General features: G+C 35.8%; 2 protein-coding genes across 6 annotated transcripts; one reads left to right on the top strand and one right to left on the bottom strand.

Annotated features, from left to right (window-relative positions):
- Positions 1 to 57: 57 nt before the first annotated feature.
- Ciao1 (cytosolic iron-sulfur assembly component 1) lies at positions 58 to 8,057 on the top strand. Of its 3 annotated transcripts, none has more exons than XM_028184516.2 (6): positions 58 to 101; positions 2,294 to 2,484; positions 5,510 to 5,641; positions 6,054 to 6,230; positions 6,593 to 6,786; positions 7,798 to 8,057. In XM_028184516.2, the coding sequence occupies exons 2-6, from the start codon at positions 2,357 to 2,359 to the stop codon at positions 7,980 to 7,982; spliced, it is 816 nt and encodes a 271-aa protein (XP_028040317.2). In that variant the 5' UTR covers positions 58 to 101; positions 2,294 to 2,356; the 3' UTR covers positions 7,983 to 8,057. The 3 variants fall into 3 exon arrangements, with proteins under 3 accessions (XP_028040317.2, XP_028040316.2, XP_089586741.1); XM_028184515.2 differs by having other exon boundaries at positions 2,273 to 2,484; XM_089730615.1 differs by lacking the exons at positions 2,294 to 2,484; positions 5,510 to 5,641; positions 6,054 to 6,230; positions 6,593 to 6,786; positions 7,798 to 8,057 and adding exons at positions 297 to 610; positions 682 to 869; positions 949 to 2,152.
- LOC114250585 (uncharacterized) lies at positions 8,051 to 21,002 on the bottom strand. 3 transcript variants are annotated; one of them, XM_028184513.2, is made up of 6 exons: positions 20,743 to 21,002; positions 13,436 to 13,594; positions 11,393 to 12,767; positions 9,737 to 10,376; positions 8,577 to 9,310; positions 8,051 to 8,327 (listed from the first exon to the last, which is right to left on the bottom strand). In XM_028184513.2, the coding sequence occupies exons 1-6, from the start codon at positions 20,797 to 20,799 to the stop codon at positions 8,227 to 8,229; spliced, it is 3,066 nt and encodes a 1,021-aa protein (XP_028040314.2). In that variant the 5' UTR covers positions 20,800 to 21,002; the 3' UTR covers positions 8,051 to 8,226. The 3 variants fall into 3 exon arrangements, with proteins under 3 accessions (XP_028040314.2, XP_028040313.2, XP_089586728.1); XM_028184512.2 differs by having other exon boundaries at positions 8,051 to 9,310; positions 20,743 to 20,999; XM_089730602.1 differs by lacking the exon at positions 20,743 to 21,002 and adding an exon at positions 13,804 to 13,967 and having other exon boundaries at positions 8,051 to 9,310.
- Between the last annotated feature and the right edge of the window lie 4,623 nt (positions 21,003 to 25,625).

Genomic DNA, 25,625 nt, shown 5'->3' with positions numbered 1-25,625 from the left:
TCATATTTGACAAATATTCTACAGTGATTATTTCAAAAAAATTACATTTCTGAAACAATTTGTTTTCAAGAACTTCACTCTTCTCGAGTGGCAAACACGAAGTGAGTACATAACTTTACTAATTTATCTTGACTAATTTAATGAACAAAACGTATAAACAATAATACGTGTATTAAAAAATCAACATACTAACGTTTAAAATTTTCCAAAAAGATTCCACAATGACTTATTTGTATGTTTATACATAAATGAAGTGTTATAGTTCCTTAATAGCCGAATATTATGTAAATTTCCAGTTGACGTCATTATTATACAAAATAAATAGAATAAACGCTTAAAATGTTTAAACTGGAACTGATTCAAAATCTGGCCGGACACAAGGGTATAGTTTGGAATGTGTCGTGGCATCCACTTGGAAAATATTTTGCTTCTTGTGGTGAAGATAAAACTATAAAATTATGGAGTAAATCTGGACAAGATTGGGCGATTAAGACTGTACTTGTCGATGGACATCAGAGAACAATTCGGGAAGTAGCCTGGTCACCCTGCGGTAATTTCCTCGCTTCAGCCAGTTTTGATGCGACTACTGCAATTTGGGATAAAAAAAGTGGTGTGTATTTTTCCCTTGTGACCCTGTGAAGAATTTGTACATCCAAAATTAAAATGAGTAACACTTTATAGGTGAATTCCAATGCAATGCAACTTTAGAAGGCCATGAAAATGAAGTTAAAAGTGTAGCATGGTCACCTTCAGGTCATCTCCTGGCTACTTGTGGAAGAGATAAGTCTGTTTGGGTGTGGGAAGTAGCTGGAGAAGATGAATACGAGTGTGAAGCTGTACTTAATGCTCACAATCAGGATGTGAAGAAAGTTAGTGCATGAATAAACAAAATTGAGTTTGTGTTTCTTACATATAATGAATGGATAAATTATATTATTTTCTTTATAGGTTGCATGGCATCCTTCTCTAGATATCTTAGCATCAGCATCTTATGATAACACAGTAAAACTGTACCAAGAAGATCCTGTAGATAATGATTGGACTTGTGTTGCCACTCTACATTCGCATGAGTCAACAGTTTGGAGTTTGGCATTTGATAAAACTGGAGAAAGACTGGCGACATGTAGTGACGATAGAACTGTAAAAATTTGGAAAGAATACAAACCTGATAATCAAGAAGGTGTTGTGGTGACTGATCGAGAGGCAGTCTGGAAATGCATATGTACACTCTCTGGATTTCACACACGATGTATTTATGATATTGCTTGGTGTCATAAAACTGACCTCATAGCCACTGCTTGTGGAGATGATATCATTAGAATATTTAAAGAGAGTGAAGATTCTGATCCTAATGCTCCCACTTTTGAACTTCTTTGTACAAAGAAAAATGCTCATTCTCAAGATGTAAACTGTGTAGCTTGGAATCCTTCAGGAAATCAAGAACTGCTTTCTTGTAGTGATGATGGAGAAATAAAAATATGGAAGTTTACAGAAGCTTAAAGTAATTAATTATTGACAGAATGATCAAATAGAAATGATCAAAAAATCTAACAAGGAGTGATAATAATTTTATATTAAGGTTATGCCACAAGACATTAGCTGTGATTGTATCTAGCAAGATATAAATGTATTGTAAATACAGTATAAGTTTCAGTCTTTATAATAATTGTTGAAAACATTATTTAGTATTATTGTTCACGAACATAACCCAAATAACTTTTAAAAAAGTAACAAAAAACATTATAACATAGATAAAATGTTTTGGTATACACTTCACTGGCTTGCTAATATGTATGTAATCCATGGGCTTACATATATTTTTTAAATATGAAAGCTTTGAAAATCTGACAATTATTATGAAATATCAACTTCTTTAGATCCAATCATTGAACTATACAAAATACCCACAGTCAGGTTTTTTTTTTGTATAAGAAACAGAGTCTTATAATATTAATTAACAAAACACTAAAGTACTATATTATTACACAATTTACCACATTAAACTATTACAAACCATATTAAAAATTAAAAGTGGCATTATAAAATTCCAATTTATAAATTAAACATCAGTTAATTGTTTTTATAATGGAGTAGCTAGTTTTAAAGATAAGGAAAAAGGAAATAAAGTTTGGATTAAAATAATGATGAAAAACAGCATTTATTATTTCTCTGAATCTTTTTAAAATGCCTTTTGGTAAAATTTAATTTTTTAACAATGTTTTATTTCAAATTTATTAGTAAATTTTACATTTAAAAATTAAACTTCTTTCAGATATTACTAATGTTCTTTCAGTTAGGCAGGCACATTTTAAAGTCAAGAAATTCAAGGAATCACTTGTTCACACATTTTATCAAAATGTCAACTGAGAAATTCTGTGCAGTGTCTTTGGAAAAAGTAGTAACAGTACTTGAAAAATTTGCTCCAAAAGAATTGGCAGAGAGTTGGGATAACACTGGCTTGTTGGTGGAACCTTACACACCGAGGTATGAGCAAATTTATTCTTGACTACAAATACCCACTAGCAGTAATAAAAAAAAATGATTTTCATTTAAAATTATGTACTATTATAATAATTATATTAAGGTAGCTACTGCCTCACATAGAAACTGGTAATGACAGAGATGCTAAGCCTTACTGTGTATTGCTTTAGTATTTAGACTTATTGTAGAGGATTACACAGAATTGGCCGTGTGGTGTCCGTGTGGTGTGGCCTCGATAAAGAATAATACCGCCCCTTCTCCTCTCGTGGGTGACGTAAGAGGCGACTAACGGGTTATCCAGAGAATGAGCGGCAACGTTCTCTGCGTATCATAACAGCATACTGCGATCGCCAACCCGCATGCCAAGCGTGGCGATTATGGAAACCCCTCCCAACATGTCTGACACAAATAAAAACCGCCCAGGCCTCGGCAGCTCCGCTATTACTGGCTACAGTAGCGGTCAAGGTAACGGCGGGGCAGGGGGTGCTAAGAATCTCCGGCAGAGATCCGGCTACGTAAAAAACGACGATTGGACCTGGCAACATATAACGCGCGAACACTGCGGACCGATGAGAAGATTGTGGAACTCGAGGAGGAATTGAGCAGGTTACGGTGGGACATTGTGGGCTTATCTGAAGTCCGAAGAGAGGGAGAGGAAACGATAATTCTGAGGTCCGGTAACTTGTTCTATTTTCGGGAAGGTGATCATCTGTCTTAAGGTGGTGTCGGGATTATCGTCCACAAGTCCCCTATGAATAATGTGTTGTAAATCGAGAGTGTATCGACCAGAGTGGTATACCTTGTACTCAGAATCACCAAAAGGTATTCGTTGAAGATAATACAGGTTTACGCTCCGACTATGTAATAGGACATTTCCAGAGCCATGCATAGCTCTACAACTCACTTCACCATTGTCATGGGGGATATCAACGCCAAACTCGGTAAACGGTGCGAAGGGGAGCTGCGAGTAGGACCATTTGGATTTGGGCATCGAAATCACCAGGGAAACTTACTTGCCGATTTCATGGAGAAGAAAGAATTATTTATGATGACCTCTTCAGAAAACGGGGTCACAGGAAGTGGACCTGGATGAGCCCCAATAGCGCTATCAAAAATGAGATTGATTTTATTATGTCGCAGAGGCAAATATTCAATGATGTCTCTGTGATCAATACGATTAAAACCGGAAGTGATCATCGGGTGGTAAGAGGCACAATGAACCTCAATAAACCTTGAGAGATTCCGAGTTATGAGGTCTACGCTCCGTCCAGCACCAGCTCAGATCTAAAGTTCTAGACACTTTCAGCTCGAACTTCAAAACCGCTTCGAGTGCCTAGGAGGCTCCGTGGACGATTACAATAACGGGTTTGTGAATGCTGTCCATACGATCGGTTCCAAGATTTTTGGAACCCGTCGTGCAAACAGAACCAAAAAACTCTCAGACCCTACTTTCAAACTCATGGAAGAACGTCGCGAGATGATTTTGCAGTCTTGCAGAGATGTTATTTCTCCGAAACTATTTACCGCTGCGTTGGAAGAGGTTTTCAAAGTTCTGAACTGGAAAGGGCTAGCATAAACATCATCGGCGAGTACATAGTTCGCCGACGATATTGTGACTATGGCAGAGACCTTGGAGGCGCTTAGTACAATGCTCAAAGACCTCAGTAGGGCTTCTATCCGAGTGGGCCTGAATATGAACATGGAAAAAACAAAAATTATGTTGAATGTTCATATAGCGCCCACTCCAGTAAAAATTGGAAGCTCTACGCTCGAAGTTGTTGACGAGTATATTTAACTGGGACACACTGTCCTGCTAGGTAAGTCCAACTTCGAAAAAGAGGTCAATCGTCGAATCCAGCTTGGATAGGCAGCGTTCGGAAAGCTACGTAAATCTTCTCATCACAAATACCACAGTGTCTCAAGACGAAAGTCTTTGATCAGTGTGTGTTGCTCTGAAATGTGGTTGCTCACAATGGCCCTTATGAGAAGGCTCAAGGTCACCAAAGAGCAATGGAGAGGCTATGCTTGGAGTTTTCCTGCGAGATAAATCAGAAATGAGGAGATTCGCAGGAAAACCATGGTAACCGACATAGCCCAAAGAATTGCGACGTTGAATTGGCAGTGGGCAAGGCACATTGCTCGTAGAACGGATGGCCGTTGGGGCCAGAAAGTTCTTGAGTGGCGACCTCGTACCGGAAGACGTAGCGTGGGCAAGCCTCCCGCAAGATAGAACGACGATCTATTGAGATTCGCGGGAATCTGCTGGATGCAAGCAGCGCAGGACCGGTCTTTGTGGCGAGACTTGGGGGAGCCCTGTGTCCAGTAGTGGACGTCTGTGGGCTGATAAGAAGAAGAAGACATAGAATTGATAGATAAGTCTTAAGTATTAAAGTTATGATTACCTTCATGCTTTGGGTTGAAATTGTATGTGCTTTGAAGTTTCAAATTATAAACTGTCAATTCGGCCGTATGTAGGGTATATAAAATATATAGGCTAAAGTATCTCTTTGAATAAAGCCAATGATGACATTATTTGAGGATTACCAAACATGTTTGATTAAAACATGGGTATATAATTATTTTTCATACCTATATAATTATATTATATTATTTCATTGAAAATTGGTTTTCTGTAATCAGCTAACCTATTCCTCGAAAACCTTTTTAATAAAAATAAATAAAATTACATGGCCAATGCCCATTGCACTTTTGCGAATCACAAGATTTAAAAAATACAGTCTATTCTCAAACACAACCAGTGTGGAATAAAAGTCACTCCCCTGTTATAGAAAGATCTATACAGAACACAAAGTGAGGATGCAACTATATTAAGAGTTGATGATGTACAAGTGGTACCAGCTGTAGAGAGCAAAAGTCAAATGCCTGTAAGTTCAGATATATAGTCGCCAAACTTATTGAAAAATACTTTAAATAAATTTCCATTTGTTAATTTGACAAATTTATATTAATTTTCTTTATGTTTTTAATTATTTAAAATATAATAATTTTTAATAATTTTCAATTCCAGACAAATAACCAAAATTTTGCTAACTAACGACTTAACAGAAGATGTGGCTTTGGAAGCAGAAATTCTGGCGTGTGAGATGATTATTTCATATCATCCTCCGATATTTGCGCCTTTGAAGTCTATTGTTCAGCGGTAATTATTTATATAGTTCTAGTATGCATGTATCAAATGAAACTATTAGTTATGGCTAAAATCACGGTCGACTGTACGTCCGGGAATTGATTATTTAAATGCCACAAAGCACGGTGGCAAAAGTGTACCGTCTGTAAAATTGTAAATCTGAATATAATAAATATAAAAATGGTATACACATTGTGCGTAGAATAGAAAAGGACTGAGAATACCTTGAATTTAGAAAAAGTGTACTATTCCCGAGGGATATTTTTTATACAATAACGCTAGCCGAAACTATTTTTATAGAATGTTATAATTATATTATATTATTATATATTTATAGTATATAACTTTTACAAGACTTTAGATCAAGTCTACTGCCATTGTAATTATATACAACTTGGCGATTTCAAATATGTATTTTTTTCAGTTCGTGGAAAGAACGGGTTGTATCTTATTTATTAGAAAAACGAATCGCCCTGTACTCGCCACATACTAGTTGGGATAGTGTGCAAGGCGGGGTCAATGACTGGTTGGCATCTGCTTTCTCTGTAGCAGAGTCTAAGCCAATTTTACAATCAAACAACCCCGACTTCGGAGCCGGCAGGTAAGCTATGTTAAAAGTTCGCCCAATGATAGGGATTTGATCGCAAATACTGACATCATAATGTTTCCAATAATTTAATGTATTTTTTATTTTTTTTATTTTGCTATTTATATTCAAGTCAAAGTTCGTCAATAGTCATAAAAAAAATCGTTTGACCAACAGAGAAGAGAGTGGTACATAATTATCTGATTTGTTTGTTATAAATATTATGGATTCTAAGGAGTCTTCTTTGAAATAATCGCCGTCTTCGGTATTCACCAAAGAGTTTCGGTTGCAACGGTCGCAACATTTAGCACTAGTACGCTTTACACGTTGGGTCAGGAAGACATCGGCTTTAATTAATTGAGAATATTTTTTTGTAGATTACTACATTTGAGCTCCGGAATCCCATTATCTGATGCAGTAAACAGAATTAAGGAACTGACACGACTCTCCCATGTCCGCATCGCTGTCGCAAAGGGAAAGTCTATGACGCACAGCGTTCAGAGGGTAGCGTTATGTGCCGGATCCGGAAGTTCGGTACTAAAGGGAGTCGATGCTGATCTTTATTTGACAGGTAGTATATTATAGTATAATAAGCTGATAAATTCTATTAAATTGATTAATATTTCATATTATTAAATGAACATTTAAATCACTTTAAAACATCATGTATAGGGAGTAAGGTAGATTCTTTTCGAACGATCGTCATTATATTATGCAGGGTGGGAACACTGATAGGCGTCCAATAGGGAAAAAGGTGCTACCTGTAAGTCTGACTGATTTTGTTTCGATCAATAAGAAATGGATGATATTATTGGCTAAAGAAGTACCTGAAATTTCATTACAGTTTATTCAGATATTTCCTTTTTCGATAAGCATACTTTATTTAGTATTTTAACGAAAAACATGCAACAAAATAATGTTATGTTATTCTATTTAATTAAAAATGTAGTATAATAAGTATACTTTTATGTCGTACATCTTATACTTACACATTAATGTTTTAAATTATATTAACTTGGACAAGAAGTACGTTAGCGATATTTGGCCCCTAGTAGTACCATACCCGTCCCTCTGAGGATTATCTAAAATTTCATGCCTTAAAAACAAGTAATATATATATATATATATATATATATATATATATATATATATATATATATTTTTTTTTTTTTAATGCTTAGATGACTGGACGACCTCACAGCCCACCTGGTGTTAAGTGGTTACTGGAGCCCACAGACATCCACAACATAAATGCGCCACCCACCTTGAGATATAAGTTCTAAGGTTTCAGTATAGTTACAATAGCTGCTCCACCCTTCAAACCGAAACGCATTACTGCTTCACGGCAGAAATAGGCAGGGCGGTGGTACCCACCCGCGCGGACTCACAGGAGGTCCTACCACCAGTAATTACGCAAATATTATTATGATTATGTTTGTGATACTTTATCGTTTAAAAATATGATATAAATGAAACAACCAATAAAATCACTCGTTTTGGAGCTATTTCTGTGCCCAAACAAAAATATCAACTAAAGTGATGCTGACCTCTAAATGATGTATGTTGAATTCTTTTTTTGCAGGCGAAATGCTTCATCACGACGTCCTTGATGCAGCTCAAAAAGGTATAACAGTTATATTAACGAATCATTCGGACTCCGAAAGAGGGTTCTTACGAGAATTTGCAAATTATTTACATAAAAATTTGAATGAAGAAGTTGAGGTTTTCGTAAGCAAAGTCGACAAAGATCCTTTGATAACTGTATAAAAAGTCTGCTAGACGCACAAATGAAGATAAAATTAAATAGGTAGTTTGTGTAAGAAATAAAAGAAATATTAAATATAGTTATGTTTTATTTACCCAAATACGTGAGCGTACTTGGTTGTATACTCCAATCAAATTGGTTTGTTAAAATAAAGTTGCGAGATCATCTTCCTTATTCTATTTAAGTACACTCCATATTATGTAACTCTACGTTCTAAAGTTTATCCACTTGGTCACTGTATTTAGCTTACAATATCTGGCAAGACCTTTCTATATAAACTTTCGTTTTCACATTTTTATCAGCTTTTCTCTTTCTACTCGTTAGTTTTTGATGATCTGGAAGTTGCACTGAAATATTTCCATTTTAAATGAAGGCCGGTTATATTTGTGTTAGAGCGTTCATTAGTGGCATGCATACAGCTTACTTTCGTAGCGCTATTTTGTTTATTGTTTTAGGTTTTAGTATCTGCCCTTTTGGACCATCTAAGATTTCTTTTGAGATCTTTGTCTTTCTATAACTACCCCCTGGGCTGGTTGTAACTTTACAAACCGAGGACACTGTTCCATTTTTGTCATCATAGTTAATAACATACTCACGTCGCCTTGGAGATTTGGATCTGTTTCGTTTTGAATTTATATCCTTATGTTCGTTTTTTATTTGTACAGATTTCATTTCGTATACAATTGTGTTTTGATCCATTTTCTTTAGTGAATCTGATTCCTTGGATGTATCTTTAGAACTCTTCTTATTTTTATCGTATCCCGCAGATTTTTTCATAACTGGTTGTGATTCTTTTTTGCAATTATCGTCAAGTGTTTTTTTCGTTTCATTTCTATCTGGACGACAGGGCGAAGATGACGTTTGATTTTCAACTTTCGACCTTCTAGGCGTGGATACTTGCCGTACACTTTTGAACGAAGTTTTATGCACCGCCTCAAGATCTTTTTCGTTTTCCATTTTACCTACATTTTCACCTTTATGTGGTTCTCTGGTTTCACTGCGTTTGTTTGTGATGTGTGAAATCCTTCTCAAACTGCCTATCCCATTAGTATTTTGTGAACTTGACTTTGTATTTCTGTCATTATTGCTCAATTTCGATGTCTTAACGTCTTCGCTTTTTTCCTGTCTTTTTACACAAGTTTTCCTTGTAGGAACTTCTGGTGTTATTGACGTTTTAGGCTTTAGTTTATTTTTGTCATAAATAATATTAGATTCCCGTCCTGGGTGTAGGTTCTCGTAAATAGGAATCATTTCTTCTATTTTCTTAGAACGAGGGGTAGCAATTGTCACTTGGCTTTCCACAGCTTCTCTAACTGTGCGATTGATAGATCTGAAATAAATAGATTATATCTATGAAATAATTCTTTGTCAAAACTAAATATTGGACTTTTCTGGTACGGCACACGGTTTAATCGAATAGATGGGAAAACACGCCATGGTTATTTGGTAAGAATAGAAGATCAATCATGCTTAATTAACCTCCTAATTCTGGTCTAAGAATGAGTGGTAAGATGTGCTACAAAACCGCACGAGTGGTACAATCGCCCCGTTTATTTCTACTGTGAAATTATTGTGCGTTCGCTTTGAAGAACTTAACAGCATTTTATTACGCAGATATATACTATGTAGGTATATCTTATCTAAGTCTTTAAGGGGTTGAGCAAACCCTGCTACCCTTAGGATCTTTTGTATATATTTTTGTTTTTAAGTTTTGTACTTCATTCCAAATAATTAAAAATATTCGTTTCAAACTTACCGCGATGGCGTATTTGCTCTCAATGACTGTTTGGAATTTGAAAAAGCTTTGTCTCGTTTCGGTGGTTCAGATAGGCTTCTATTAGCAGATGCTGTATGTTCTTGCCTTCTAGACTTTGAGCGTCGCGTTACAGATTTTACATAATCATTTGTTTCAGAACGTTCATGTTCAATAATTGGCTTTAGTACTTTGACTTCGTGGATTTCGTTAGGTTTATCTTCATATCTTGTACGAAGTCTAGGCTTAGGAACTGGGATATAATTGTTGGTAGCATGGAAGTTTTGATATTCAGGTACGTCATCAGATTCAGCTTCACTATTGCAAACGCTGTTTGAGACTTGCTGAATTAGTCTAACAGATTGAAATATATCTTCTATAGCAGAATCGTCTGATAGATTACTTTTATATATTTTTGATTCAGTCTCTTCCATTCTTTCCTTATTTACTCCGAAATACGTTAAGTCACTTTCTCGTAATTGTCTTGCTGTTGTCCTGTGATCATTGGAAGGAGAATGTGCAGACTCGAATTTTGTTCGTAACAAGTCTGTTTTGTTTAATGTTTCCACTTCTTTCAGAGGTGTTTTGATTTGATGCGAAATTGGCTCGGTAGCAAAGACATGATTCTTGTTTATTGTGGGACCTAAAACATTAAAAACGTCTGTGCTTGATCATTGATTTTTATCAACTCGAGAAATTGGCATTGATTACTGTACATAAATAAATCCAACCATAAAGAAAACCACTGTACAAGCCTGTAGCAAATATTAAAAATAGATCAGGATTGTATCAAATCCTTTGATTTTGAAAACGAAACCCCTTGATTTAAATATTCAACTCTCTGACAAAACCATTGTTTTGTTGGATTAATGTAGATAGACTGTACTGTGTGCAATATCGAGAATTCATGGCCTATGAAAATCCTGGCAAGACCATATAATAGTGTGTATCTATAATGCACATATCCGTAAAAGTTTAAAACAATTCGTAAATTAGGTTAGTTTTTATATTATTTATTTTTAAATTATAGGGAGAGGACCTTGGGTCAGGAATGCTGAATACCAATTTAAAGAGTTCACAAATTATTTCCAGGATAAATGAAAATAAAATCCTCTGTGTCAGAAGATCTTACTTAAATGATGAACTATTTATTCAGCTATCAGAAAGTCACATGGCCCGGAGAACCTCGAGCTGGTCCTTGTAACTTAACACCCCTGTTGGTTCACGTCCTGTTTTTTAATTAAATTACTACCAAGTAGGTTTGATCTCGGACAAGAGGGTCCTGCTGTTAAATAAATCTATACCTATTAATCTGAATTATTTTAAGTATACATACCGTGCCGACCATAGAAAATGGAATTAGAGCAAAAAGAACGAGTGTTGCCTATTTAATATCTATCCATCAAGTTGGAAATTTAGTTAAACAGCTTTGCTAATCCAGCAATACATCCTTCAGAACTCTTAGGAACGAAAGCTAGAGCTTCGATACGAAATAAAGGGAGTAGAATTTGGAAGAATCCTAGAGCAGGATAAAAAAAACTGATGGGATGTACGATAAAATAATAGCAGAAATTGGTGGGTCTGGGGTTGATATCTTTTTAGATTCCACTCAAAACAATAAGTTGATACGTTAAGTAAGATTAATGAATTCGGAATTACCTTCATTTGCTGTCCAATTTTTTTTACTTTGACTAGGTTTGCTATTTTTCGATGAGTCCGTTGAGTTAATTAAGTCATCATAAATCCCTTGCGGCTGAAGTTGTTTATTAATCAACGACACTGCTTTTAATACTGTAGCGGGTTCACTATTAATGATTTCATTCGTCACATCATTCGCTGACCCAAATGCCATGTTCTCTCCCAAGAGATATGGTTTGGGTTTCGGAATCTTATTTTTGAGGATACTTTTTGTAGCTGCTGTATTCTCATCTGTTTCGACATAATCACTTATCGAACTACTTAATATATCTTCTAACTTTTCTTGGTTGGATATAACGGTGGTCTTTTCCCCAAATAATGTTATTGGTTTGTCTACCATTTCTATGGGAACAAAAACACTCCGTCTTTTTCGGAAGTCGTTTGATGGCGGTGGTTTATCATCCGTTGCAATAATGTTTACTTTTCCTGATTCTGCCGCAAAATGTAGTTCAGTTTTACAGAATTCCACTTTTTTCACTTTTCTTTGGTGATCTTCACTACATTTTTCGGTTTTGTTGAATAAAGAAGCTTCATCGTATGTTTCAATCTTAGTTGGTAAAGTTATTGAAATTTTTCCAGTTGATTGTAATACTATATTGCTTTCTACAGGATCCTCGATAACAACATCATGTTCCCAAGACGGTTTGAATTTAGTACCTTTGTAATAATTGTTCGATCTGTTTTTGGCAAGCCAATCTTTAAAACATTCATCGTGACTATTATTCTGAATGTTTTTTCGCTCAAACGGTCTTGAATGCGTACTTTCTTCTACATGATCGTTCACAATTTCCGTAGATTTGCAAATACCACTGTCCGTTGAAGAGTCCATGGCAAAAGTATCATTACTGTGTACTTTAACTTCATCCAAAGAAATCTTCGTATCTTCAAAGCTGTAGCTTTTCCTGCGGTTGTTCCAATCGCTACTGTTATTTAAAAGTGATTTATATTTTAATGTGTTTAAAGTCACAGGAGCATCCAAAAGAGGCGAAACCCTGGACGCAGTTTTTTTGTTCCATTGAATATCGCTGCTTTCTGAATCGTATGAGTACTTCCTGTGCAAAAGTAGACTGTTTTTCGGATCTAAATCAATAATACTAGCATTGTCGGTGGACGAAGACTCTTCACTTGGCATTCGGATTGAGCCTGTTCCTCGAGAACCTCTCCATTTAGAGGGTTCAGAAATTTCTAAGTCGTCTGGCTCGGTCACTTTATATGTATCTGGTTCAACCTGGGAATCATGCGACAGCTCCAGTGGAGTTGATGATATTTCCAAAGGAATAGCTGGAATTGATGGTATTGAAGGTGGATCCGTAAAGTTATAACCAGATGAAATAACCTGAAAATAATATGTTTTTGTCAGGTACTGTGTACATTCTATTATTGCAGAATAAAATAAAATGAAAATACTCTTCACTGCTTAATTAGGTGCACTCATAGCTAGTTCCCTTAAGCTAAAAATGTAAAAAAAATTAAAATGAGTAAATAGACGACTTTATCGCAATAAATGATCTTTTTTTTCTTAAAAGGTCGATCGAATTCACGACCAATTTGCTGTTAAGAGGTTACCTGATACCAAAAACGTCATAACGTGCATGCTGTCATCCAGGTTGAGACCAGATTCTGTATCTCAATTGTAGATACAAATTACTATTTAATTTTTGCAGGTTCTATTTTTATTGTTGTTATTCCTTCGTCGTAGATGTCATTCGCGAACACTAGCTACGTACTATTTCTTTAAGAATAATTGATATCTGCGGAATTTGAACACTGACACAATCTCATCGCTGAATAAGAATACATCAGGCGTCCTAAGCTTTATGCCTTTAACTTAAAGCCTAACCTTTAACAAGAAAAAAAAATCTTTTCACCTACTAAGTAATGCGTGTGAATCGCGAAGGAACTCAAAATTAATTTTGAGGTGGATCATGAAAGAAGAATAGAATACGTTCATCTACATCAGATAATGTAGAAATACATAAACCTTTATATAAAAAAGAAAGTTACCCTTCTTGAAGAGTGCATCATGTACGATGAAGCTGGTATTCCAGGTCCAGCAGACGAGTGATAAGAAGCACGCATAACACGGACACGAGCTCCGGGACCGGTGGCATTTAAAACCTCCATAGCTCGGGCTATTTGACGTGTGACTCCGCCTTCTGTCACCTGTTAAAATAAATATTTAAATCATAAATGTTTTTAAATTTAACAAATCAATTACGCAGCGAAGGCGAACATGTTCTTTTTATTTTGGGAAATAAATTACGTTCGCTGCCATTAGTTACGGAAGGGGTGGAGTCTGGTTTTTTTATTTGCTTTAAATAGGCTAGTGTTTAACAGTGTGACAGTAATGTGGTTCGTGAAAACAGACATACGTCAAAATCACTCGCGATCCAAGGTGCGACTGATCATAAATAATACACTTATAATTCCACCAAGAACCGTGAGCGATATGAAGTTGATAAATAAATAAAATTATACAGAACAATAACAGAAAAAACGTTATTTATTTATGCCTCTTTGTTTAGTCCATCGTGTTGCGGCCAAGGCGGCCAAACCAAAGTCCGTCCGTTTCGTGTCCCTCAAAGACTCAAAGCAAACTTGTCCGGTAATGTTCTGAACCAGATGGTGACATCATCAGCGTACTTGTCTTTTTCAATCAACTTCACCTTTAATTTATACACTTGCTTTAGTCAGCTTTGTTCTATTATCAAGTACCTACTTTCGAAACGGTTAAAAAGATTCTTTATTTAGATCATATAAGTAATATTAGTAGCAGCATACAATTAAGTAGTGTGTAGTAAGCGCTTCTGCAAAACTTGGGGGTTTTTACCTACGCCTGTAGACAAACAAATGCACGTTTATCGTATTGTGTGCTTAATGCGAGTTTTTTAACGTTCTCGATAACGTAAAAGTTAACTCAACATTTTATGGAGTCAGAACGTTTGCCTACGTTTGCCGATAGGGGCTGCATATAAATTTGAGTTAATTTTTACGCTATCGAGAACGTTAAAAAACTCGCACTAAGCACTAAGCAATCAACGACATTACCCTTGTTCATTTACTTAAGTATTATTGTAGTCACTATGGCTCACTCCAGAATATATTATTTAACTAGTCTTTTTTTTGCTACCTATGCTAGTAACCTCGAGAGGTTATGCTAGTTTTACCGAGCGTGTCTAGTCTCTAGTCTTCTAGCTTAAAATATCTCGTCGCTATCCTCAAGCTTCGGATAGCTACTACAAAATCGTATAAATAATTAAATATATACTCTAATATTTTATGTAGTTTCGAGCAATAAGACAATTCAATGTGTCCTTCATAATTAGTCAAGTGAGTGTTGTTTGTTGGGAATGACGTGATCGACGATGCGGGGGCGAAATGAAATTGCGGTGTGCCGTGATTGCGATCTTTTCAATGAACTACTCGGTTTTGTGACTGCGAGTGGGAGTCGAACATCAATGTATTTACATAGCACCAACGTTCTACACGTAAACCGATTTCGTTTGTCTAATCGATTTGTTTTGACCTGTAAACTCTTTTTGTTCGTTTCTCTTGATTGTTTTAATAATAAACAACACAAAATAGGTAGTCAATTGAAGAGTAATAACAGCGCACGCCGTGAGACTTAAATGTCATTAATGTTATAATTATAACAGAAATTTGAGAATTGTAGTTTTGTTGTTTCTGTTCGTTCTATATTGAAGTATGTATCCCAAAGATCCCCACACTAACGAGAAAAGCTACAGAGAATAAGGTTGAAGTAACAGTAAATTAATCTCCATGTAGGTACTGATTAGAAATTACTGTATGCGTGTTGTTCTATGGTATTTATTGTATTACTACTGTAAATTCTTATTGATTATTGAAATATAAATTTAATACTGTATTCAAAACATATCTAATGTTTATTTTGTTAGAAAGGTAAAAACTGGTTAGCATTGTGGAGAACATTTACTTTATGGTTCAAGGTTAATTAATTAGACTTAGTCTACTGCAAGTGTGCTTGCTTAAATTAATGTAAAAGTGCTTTTTTTCATAATGAAGTTACTTTATTTTTTAATTTCATTAATATTTTATACACGCGATTAAACCGTAAAAGTAGGTACAACATAATAATATTATTTTATTTTACTAAATTAATTGTGTTAAATAAATAAAATATGTGTAAAGACGCGAGATTGTATTTTTTTTATTGCTTTATATAATTTTCATGACGTCTACGAATCGCGAAAATCGAAGAAAATATTACTGTATTTTACGTGTCTACCAGAAAAATCTTTAAAATTTTATTACAAACAGATTATAACAATACTTTAACATTCAGGACATTCCACAGACCTAACCATATTCTATATATTAATACGTGAAGCAAAAACTTTGTATCCCTTTTTACGAAAATTGCGCGGACGGAGGAGTATGAAATTTTCCACACTTATAGAGAATATAGAGAAGAAGTGCACAATGATAAGATTTTTTTTAAATAATGCATAAAAGATACATTAAATCAATAAAGAAAGCATTACACACACTACATACCATGTATTTGACGCACACACGCATACATACTATTTATTGTCAAACTTTTATTCTTGACATCTGTGGTCAAATTGAGAATTTTATAAGAGATTAAATATTGTTTGTCTTTATTAATATTTTTTTATAATGTAGCCTTGGCGAAATTTGTGTTTATAAAAATATAAAATACAATCATAATAGTGTACAAACTTACAATTCCAATTAATTATAGTCGAATTTCGACTACTGCGGGACCTCTAGTAATGAATAAAAATGTAAATGTATACTTTTTGGTATTATCGATATTAAGGTCAAGGTATTTATTTTAAATAGTTTCAGCTTGTATAAATTTTGGGAAAATGTAGAAACTCAGATATATAAACAATAAAAAATTTAATATTATTAGGAATGAAAATATCATGACTTGCATTCAAAATATTCAAAGACTTTTATTTTTGCACTAGGCTAAATCCATTCGAGTGTGCTTAGAATAACGGTGAAACAGTTCGATGGCCTTGGTGATCTTCCGTCATGGTTTTAAAATTCGTCACTCACAGGCGCAGTTATAGATATAGATTATCGTCATTATCTTTATTAAAGAAAACGAATAGATAGGTACTATAAATTTATATAAATTTTGACATTGACCTAAAACTTACCGAATTACAATTCCGACCGGATGAAGGTCAACGTGTAGGTAAGTAACGTTTGTATGTCATCGGTCAAGAGTAAATAAATACTATCATAAATAATTTAGTTACGTTATTTAATAAAAATGGAGTAAGCATAACTAAGTCTCTGGTTGATTGGGAAACGGTTTCCGTCACGTCTGCGGTCGTCGACTCTCGCGCGAACGTTTCATTATCAAAGTTGAGAGGAAAATCGATAAATACCTACGCGTTAACATAATTCTGAATCATCAAATTAATGAGAATACCCCAGAAATACGATCACTACGTTTACAGATGTCGACACGGATTTTTTGAATTTAGATATTACCGATGATTCAATAGAAACGCTGGATAAATATATATTGTGAAATTACAAAAAGGTATTTTATCCTCATTTTTTATCTAAGGTTAATATGATTAGGAGCACTGAGATAAATCTATGTTTGTATTGCTGACTGACAATACGGAAGTTGCAACATGTATTTGTACAACGACTTACGTAAAGTATTAACCTGCAGAATACAAAATCATTCTTATTACGTGCACACATTTTTTTATTTTTTTTATTGCCCTTGTAGGCTGACGAGCATATGGCCCACCTGATGGTGAGTGGTTACCGTCGCCCATGGACTTCAGCAATGCCAGGGGCAGAGCCAAGTCGCTGCCTACCGCATACTTAACTTACATACTTAAAGCCCTATTGACTCCCGTGTTCTCTTGTTACCCTATAGGTACTTCAAAGTAGGCAAAACATAATTTGCAGACATAATGCTGTCAGCATTACCAAGTTAATGTAAATGATGAAGTTAAAAAACAAGCAAGTTTGTAGACGTATTTGCAGCCTCGCGGGTTGGCGGCCTTTGTGCAGGATTTCCGGCAGCCTGCACACGAATCCGACCGACAAAACAAATCATTTCCCCAGTACTTTAATAAAGTCGTATTACTATAAAGCAGCAAATTAATTCGAGAAAAATCTGAGACTTCACTAATATATGTATTTAGATGAACCAGAACTCTTTCTCGCGAAAGCGAGCTTTTGATCCACGCGTTAAGACGGAGACCACAGACTTAACAATTTGAATACCGTCACCCACCAAGTCTGAGTTACAATTGTTTTTTTTTCCTGCCTAAGCTGGTAGACTAAGGGGCTATGCCATCGTAACCGGGCGATTTTAGTTGTATAACGGTTTTCCCAACCTCCAAAGCAGTACGCATGACTGCTTCTCGGCAGAAACAGGCAGAGTAGTGTACTTGTTTATGACTTGTTTTTTTTTTGACCTTTTGTTTCAGTGATGAGTTCTATTTTATCAGGGTGAACTAAGCAGTTCTCGGCCTCGTTGGTGCTTGCGACTAGTGGTACAATAGACATCACAGCTTAAATGCCACCGGAATGACGTTTAAGCCTTAACTGCGTTTAAATAATGATTAGCCTTGGACAGGACTGAACTATTTATCTACGGTAGAAATAAACAGGACAGTGGTACCGATCTATGGGAGTTTAGAACTCGCCCTTTGAAACCATAGGAACAACTAACTAATCTAAGCATTCTCAGCGTAAATTTAATGTTTTCTATTTATTCGCTTATTATGTAGACAGATAAACGAGCGGCCGTCAACCATCTTGAGACATGAGGTCTAAGTTACTAATGTATACCTAGTCAGGTCATAAGTATTGTCACACAGTAAAAACTTTTCTTTTAGAATGCTGGCCACAAAAAAGTTTATTGAATTCGAATTTCGAGTTGTTCATGAAAATAAAAATAGTATACATTTAGAATTTTACTCATTTTTAAATATGGAGTGGACGCTTAAAGAAGACCGTGTTGCAGTTATTGCGTTGCATCGTTGCGGTTACGCGCCAATTCAAATTTTTAACATACTGAAAAATTTGAATACAACCAAAAGATTCGTTTATCGTACCATCAAACGATACAATGAAGACTCTAGTGTAGATGACAGGTCAGGAAGTGGTCGCCCTCGGTCTGTTAGAACTCCAGCAGTGATAAAATCTGTGAAGGCGCGAATTCAAAGAAATCCCAAACGTAAGCAGAAACTGTTGGCCCTTCAGATGGGGTTAAGCAGAACCACGGTGAAAAGGGTGTTAAATGAAGACTTAGGGCTTCGGGCATATCGAAGAAAAACAGGACATCGTTTGAATGCTCGTCTAATGGACCTGAGACTGAAGAGATGCCGCGCTTTGTTGTAGCGGTACGCGGGAAAAAAATATCGGGAAATTCTTTTTTCGGATGAAAAATTTTTTACCGTAGAAGAGAGCTACAACAAACAAAATGATAAGGTGTACGCACACAGTAGTGAAGAAGCGAGCAACCTTATTCCGCGTGTCCAACGAGGTCATTTTCCATCCTCGCTCATGGTATGGTTGGGAGTTTCTTATTGGGGCTTAACAGAGGTACATTTTTGTGAGAAAGGTGTAAAAACGAATGCAGTTGTGCATCAAAATACAGTCCTGACGAACCTTGTGGTACCTGTTTCTCATACCATGTTCAATAACAGGCACTGGGTATTCCAACAAGATTCGGCGCCAGCTCATAGAGCGAAGAGCACACAAGACTGGCTGGCGGCGCGTGAAATCGACTTCATCCGGCACGAAGACTGGACAAATCATCAAATAAAGACATCAACGCGTACGACCAGGTACATACTTAAAGTTATACTTTAAAGTTAGTCCTTTTTAAGGACTCTAGAGTTTATTCATAAAACGGTTTGTGTATAATCACAGTCATGTTTAAAATTTAGCCTGAGAATTTAGGAATGAGAATATATATATTTTATGAACAATATTAGGGAAATGAGGTAATTAAAATCGGGAAGTAACCCGAACGCTCTATGGATAGATACAAAGACGGAAGAAAGGTAATTATTAGTTCATTCACGTTTGCCACTTTCACTATTAGAAGTTACGGAAATCCGTTGGTGTTTAAAATGATTCTGAGCTATGTATATTATTTTACGTATTGTGAGAATGGAGGGCGTTTAGTGAGACCATACGGGTATGTAGGTGTTACCATTTTTCCTATATCTACTGCAAAGTAGTAGTGCGTTCCGTCCGAAGGTTAGGGATAACTTTACTGTTATACAAAAAATATATTGAGACTAGCACCTCAAGTATAACGGAATTCATGTTGCGATATCTGCGATTTCTGGAAACCACAAGGTGAGCCGTTAACTGGTTTACCCATATAGACAATAGCCAAAACTACTACTAACTAACTAAAACATTAAGTCGCCGTAAATAATGGCGTCTTTTGGGGATATTTATATCTCGTAGGTATCCTTCACATGGTCGCCTTCGTGAGTTTCTATCTGACACATATTATTTTGTACGTAAATATCTACGTGAGTTATACCCATTCACGGCTGTCTGAAGAAAATAAAGGTCCAAAAGGACCTCACCATCTTCTTATTAACAAATGCTCCTCTGAATTAATTCACAAATAAAGTCCTAAGAGTAGACTTTATATAAACAAACAGCTTGTAGACAATTTAGTAATAATATTAGTAAATTTAAAGTCAGTTTCTCAAAGTATGCACATCTGGAATCGGTCTTTAGTTGTAACATGTACCTAAAAGACAAAAAAACACGCTCCACTGCTCGGACTGGTTTAACGGGGATTTTTTCATTTCAATTTAAGCCTTATGAGTTCTGTGTAAAGCTCAATTTTTTAATTGAATAAAATTTTAAATACCGAGCAATCTCGCCGAGTTTTGACTCCGTAATAGGAAATGACCACTTTAGCCTTTTGGCAATGACCGCTTGTTAATCGGAACACTAACAATGTTTGCTGACAATTAAACAAACCCTCAAATTACTCCTTTAAAATATTATGCACCTAAAATCATTATTCGTATTATATTTTTACTCGTATGTAGGTATAATAATTGTGTTTGTACTTATTATGTTTCATTCATAATAAAACAAGTAAATGTGTACCTATCCTAAATCAATTAAATATTATAGCTTTAGAGGAATTAAAGTCATTTAGTTTAATGAAATGTCCTGTAATAAAAGTCTGTAAACATAATTTTGAAATCTAATAAGATGTGTCTGTAAGAAACAAAATCGGTGCTAATATGTGATAACTTTAATTTGTTTACTAAATTTACCTTTCCATATTCGGCGGCTCCAGCCCACTCCTTCCGCCACTGGCCTGCCACTTCCATTTGAGTTTTTTTTTGTTGTTTTCGATCGTTGCAGCTACACTCGTAAGCACTAGGATAATTCACAAAGCGCACACAGACGTTCAGTTCACGCTCTAGCTCAAAGCCTACTGAGCTGGCTGACAGTTACTTTACTTGTTAGGTAGGAACAGGCCACACGCTGTTGACTTCAGCGGCGACGTAACGTGAACAGCATCGGCCCACAGAAATATTTACATATTATCGTCAATTCGTCATTGCCTTCCACAGGCAAAAAACTACCTACTTGAAGTCGACGCCCACTTTCAAAAGTACCTAGGCCGTCAACGAGACGTAGGTCGCGACCCACGCATATCAGATCTAAGCCAGACATTGCAACAACGAATCAATGCTGATTTTAGGTGCAACATTTTCTACCTTCTATGATCTTTTATGGAACAAGACTACACAAGACTAGACAAAATAGAAGACTACATTATTGTAGCAGTAGCACGTAATACGAAAGTTTAAGCTTGAGGTGTGCATTCTTAAGTTAACAATTTTTAAAAATTCGCTTTAAAAAGACCTAAAACTTATTACCTACCTGTGCGGGCTCAGATACAATATTCCAGAACATTGGCGATTGCAGTACGCTAATATAATATTCTGAGAAAGTTGATTCCCATTCTGCTGTAAATCCTTATGATGTTTCTTATGGCGCCCACGAGAAGAAATGGAGGGCAGTCGAGTTCGGAATTCGACAGTCAAGTGAAGAAGTTTTTATTTTTATTTTTTATTGTTTTGATGGGTGGACGAGCTCACAACCCACCTGGTGTTAATAATATGCACGAGCTTTGATACGTATCTAATATATTTGCGTTTAAATGTATCTAGTATATAAAAATAAAAGTGTGGGCTCTATGCGTTCTAAGCCTCGTCTAATTGTGAAGAAACTTGGTAGTTTAGTTGGCAATGAAGGGATGATTTATGACCGGGGACTATCAACGTGTGATGGCGCCCTAGTTTCAAGAAATCTGTTTTTTATACAATCAGCTATAGTAACACCAATGCGTGAGATTTCACTAGTATATAATAAACACGTTTATTATGAAATGTTTTCACTGCTTAAACGTTAGATGGCTAACGGCAATATTATTATAATATGGTGAAATCTAGATAAGTCAATGTTTAATTATTTTTATTGCTTAGACCGACAGAACGAGCGCATGAACCACCCAGGATTAGGTGGTTACCAGGACCCAGAAATAAAAACAACTTAAATGCCACTACCAACCTTGACACATGACATGAAGTCGTCTTTGCCTAAAGAATAAGACGTCCGGTGCAATCGTATCTAGCGCTGCAACGGTGTTTGAATTACCAATTTTTCTAATGAAATACGTAACGTACTAACAAATGTTCACGATTGACGGTGAAGAAATAACATCGTGTAATAAAAATCAGACCCGCAAAATTATAATTCGCGTAATTACTGGTAGGACCTCTCGAGCCCGCACGGGTAGGACCACCGCCCTGCCTATTTCTGCCGTAAAGCAGTAATGCGTTTCGGTTTGAAGGGTGGGGCAGCCGTGGTTACTATACTGAGACCTTAGAACTTTTATCTCAGGATGGGTGGCGCATTTACGTTGTGGTTGTCTATGGGCTCCAGTAACCACTTAACACCAGGTGGTCTGGGAGCTCGTCCATCCATCTAAGCAATAAATAATTTAAAAAAAACTAAAGCTCAGTCTAGTCTAAACTAAAGTCTCAGTTCTTTAGTACAATTTCCCCGCCTTTTAAACCAGAATGTATTACTACTGCACAAAGGCAGACGTAGGTGGGTGGTGGTAACAACATGTGGACTCACAAGACACCCTATACATAGGTGATATTTCTAAGCATAATTTTCATGTTGGGGAGTTGTTGGAAAATAATGTTTAGAGTTTATTTTCATGATATGTAATTATTTAAACAAATTAAACAATTTGCAAATAACTACAATTTTTTTAAAAATTGCAGATTTTTAGCAATTATTTTTTATTGTAACATACATTTAAACATTTATCATTATACCTAGTCAGGTCATAAATTCTGTCACATGTTTAATGTAAAATAATTGAAACAAGTTTATTCATTATGTAACCATTCATATACCAAAATGAACTTAACAAAACATAGATTCTTATGACACTAAAGTTTATTCAAAATGACCTCCGTGATTTTGAATACAGGCCTTCATTCTGCGCGGCCAGTCGTCTATCGCAGCACGAACGAGGTCCATGTCAATATCGGCGGCTGCCTTAATCAAGGATGTCTTGAGTGACTCCAAATTGGGATGAGGCTTTGAGCACACCTTTTCCTCCAAGTGTTGCCATATCTTGTAATCTAACGGATTCAAATCTGGACTGGAGGAGGGCCACTCTTCGTGCCGGTTGAAGTCGATTTCACGCGCTGCCAGCCAGTCTTATGTGCTCTTCACTCTATGAGCTGGCGCCGAATCTTGTTGGAATACCCAGTGCCTGTTATTGAACATGGTATGAGAAACAGGTTCCGCAAGGTTCGTCAGGACTGTATTTTGATACACAACTGCATTCGTTTTTACACCTTTCTCACAAAAATGTACCTCTGTTAAGCCCCAATAAGAAACTCCCAACCATACCATGAGCGAGGATGGAAAATGACCTCGTTGGACACGCGGAATACGATTGCTCGCTTCTTCACTACTGTGTGCGTACACCTTATCATTTTGTTTGTTGTAGCTCTCTTTTACGGTAAAAATTTTTTCATCCGAAAAAAGAATTTCCCGATATTTTTTTCCCGCGTACCGCTTCAACAAAGCGCGGCATCTCTTCAGTCTCAGGTCCATTAGACGAGCATTCAAACGATGTCCTGTTTTTCTTCGATATGCCCGAAGCCCTAAGTCTTCATTTAACACCCTTTTCACCATGGTTCTGCTTAACCCCATCTGAAGGGCCAACAGTTTCTGCTTACGTTTGGGATTTCTTTAAATTCGCGCCTTCACAGCTTTTATCACTGCTGGAGTCCTAACAGACCGAGGGCGACCACTTCTTGACCTGTCATCTACACTGGAGTCTTTATTGTATCGTTTGATGGTACGATAAACGAATCTTTTGGTTATATTCAAAATTTTCAGTATGTTAAAAATTTGAATTGGCGCATAACCGCAACGATGCAACGCAATAACTGCAACACGGTCTTCTTTAAGCGTCCACTCCATATTTAAAAATGAGTAAAATTCTAAAAGTACGGTATACATTTTTATTTTTATGAACAATTCGAAATTCGAATTCAATAAACTTTTTTGTGGCCAGCATTCTAAAAGAAAAGTTTTTACTGTGTAACAATACTTATGACCTGACTAGTTATAGTAAGAAATAAGGCAAGATAATAAAAGGAGTGTTGTGTGAAGCCAGCCTAGAAATGTAAAATAAAATAACAACAACATTTTAACAATAGGCCTCAAGAAAAGATTATATGGTTATTTATCATCGTTTTTATTGATTTAGCGTTAAAGTATATAGGATGAATTGCATTAATTAATATATGACTGCTGTCGTATTTCACTTATGTACAAGTCAAATAATGTATGATTACATTTCTCAAATTGCATTATTTCAAGAAATGCTTCATTTTTATTGTTATTTTTTAAATTGGGACATCTACGAAATCTCGCAAAAATAACATCATTTCTTTGGTTTGTGGCACAAAAACTATAAAACAATTTCTGTTCATAACATAACTGTCTACTAACACCATTTTTAAAGTACCTGTAAAACAATTGTTTTTTGTATTCACACAATTTTTCAATTTCTTTCCATTCAATTTCAGATAATCCAAATAAAAGGCCAACAGAAGGACCGCGAATTATACAAGTAATTTGTCCTGATCTATCTACAACCCTTAAAGTAGCAACTGATGACAAAACATTTTTTTTGTAATGATTGACTTTAACAGATTCAAGGGTGTAGTCCGTTAATAATCCCCAGCCTTCAGAGAGAAGCTTGAGTTTTCTTCCTTCGGTTAATTTGATAGGACACAGATCATACAAATTTAAATTATCTTTCTTCCTTTCCACAATTTGCATATCAGCTCCAGATCCTTATTAATTGATACACTCAACTCACATTGATACTGTTTTTTTGTTTTTCTTTACATACTACTTAATTAGTGTAACAAGTTGCAACCACTCCGAGGTTGTTGCAATTTATTTGCATTTATCTTGCATTAATGTTGTACCTATGCACATAGTGTATAGTTAATTTTAAAATATGTTGAAGACTGACGAGCAATGATACATATCTCGAAACATTGACATTCACATTTCACATACACTTATTTTAAAGGGATTTTATGACCCGGTAACTAAGACCGTTGGGTCAAATCTTATTTTAATTTATATTCTTATTTTTATGAAAAATGATAATAATAATTCATTAAGATTAATATATTAGTTCTAAGTGTGTTCTAGGTACCTACCGTACTAATATGCTTGATATTCATTTTTTTCAGTTGTTAATTTTACTTAACCCAATGTCGTACTTTAATAATAGTGATGCACGAGTAGAAATCATCGTTTAAGAAGTCATCGTGGCCTAAAGGATAAGAAGTCCAGTGCATTCGTATATAGCGATGCAACGGTGTTCGAATCCCGCAGGCGGGTACCAATTTTTCTAATGAAATACGTACTTAACAGTTGTTCACGATTGATTTCCACTGTGAAGGAATAACATCGTGTAATAAAAATCAAACCTGCAAAATTATAATTTGCGTAATTACTGGTGGTAGGACCTCTTGTGAGTCCGCATGGGTAGGTACCACCGCCCCGCCTATTTCTGCCGTGAAGCAGTAAT

The sequence above is a fragment of the Bombyx mandarina genome, chromosome 10 (assembly GCF_030267445.1).
Source record: "Bombyx mandarina strain Sakado chromosome 10, ASM3026744v2".
Classification (NCBI taxonomy): domain Eukaryota; kingdom Metazoa; phylum Arthropoda; class Insecta; order Lepidoptera; family Bombycidae; genus Bombyx; species Bombyx mandarina.
This window is presented reverse-complemented; position numbering and strand designations above follow the sequence as displayed.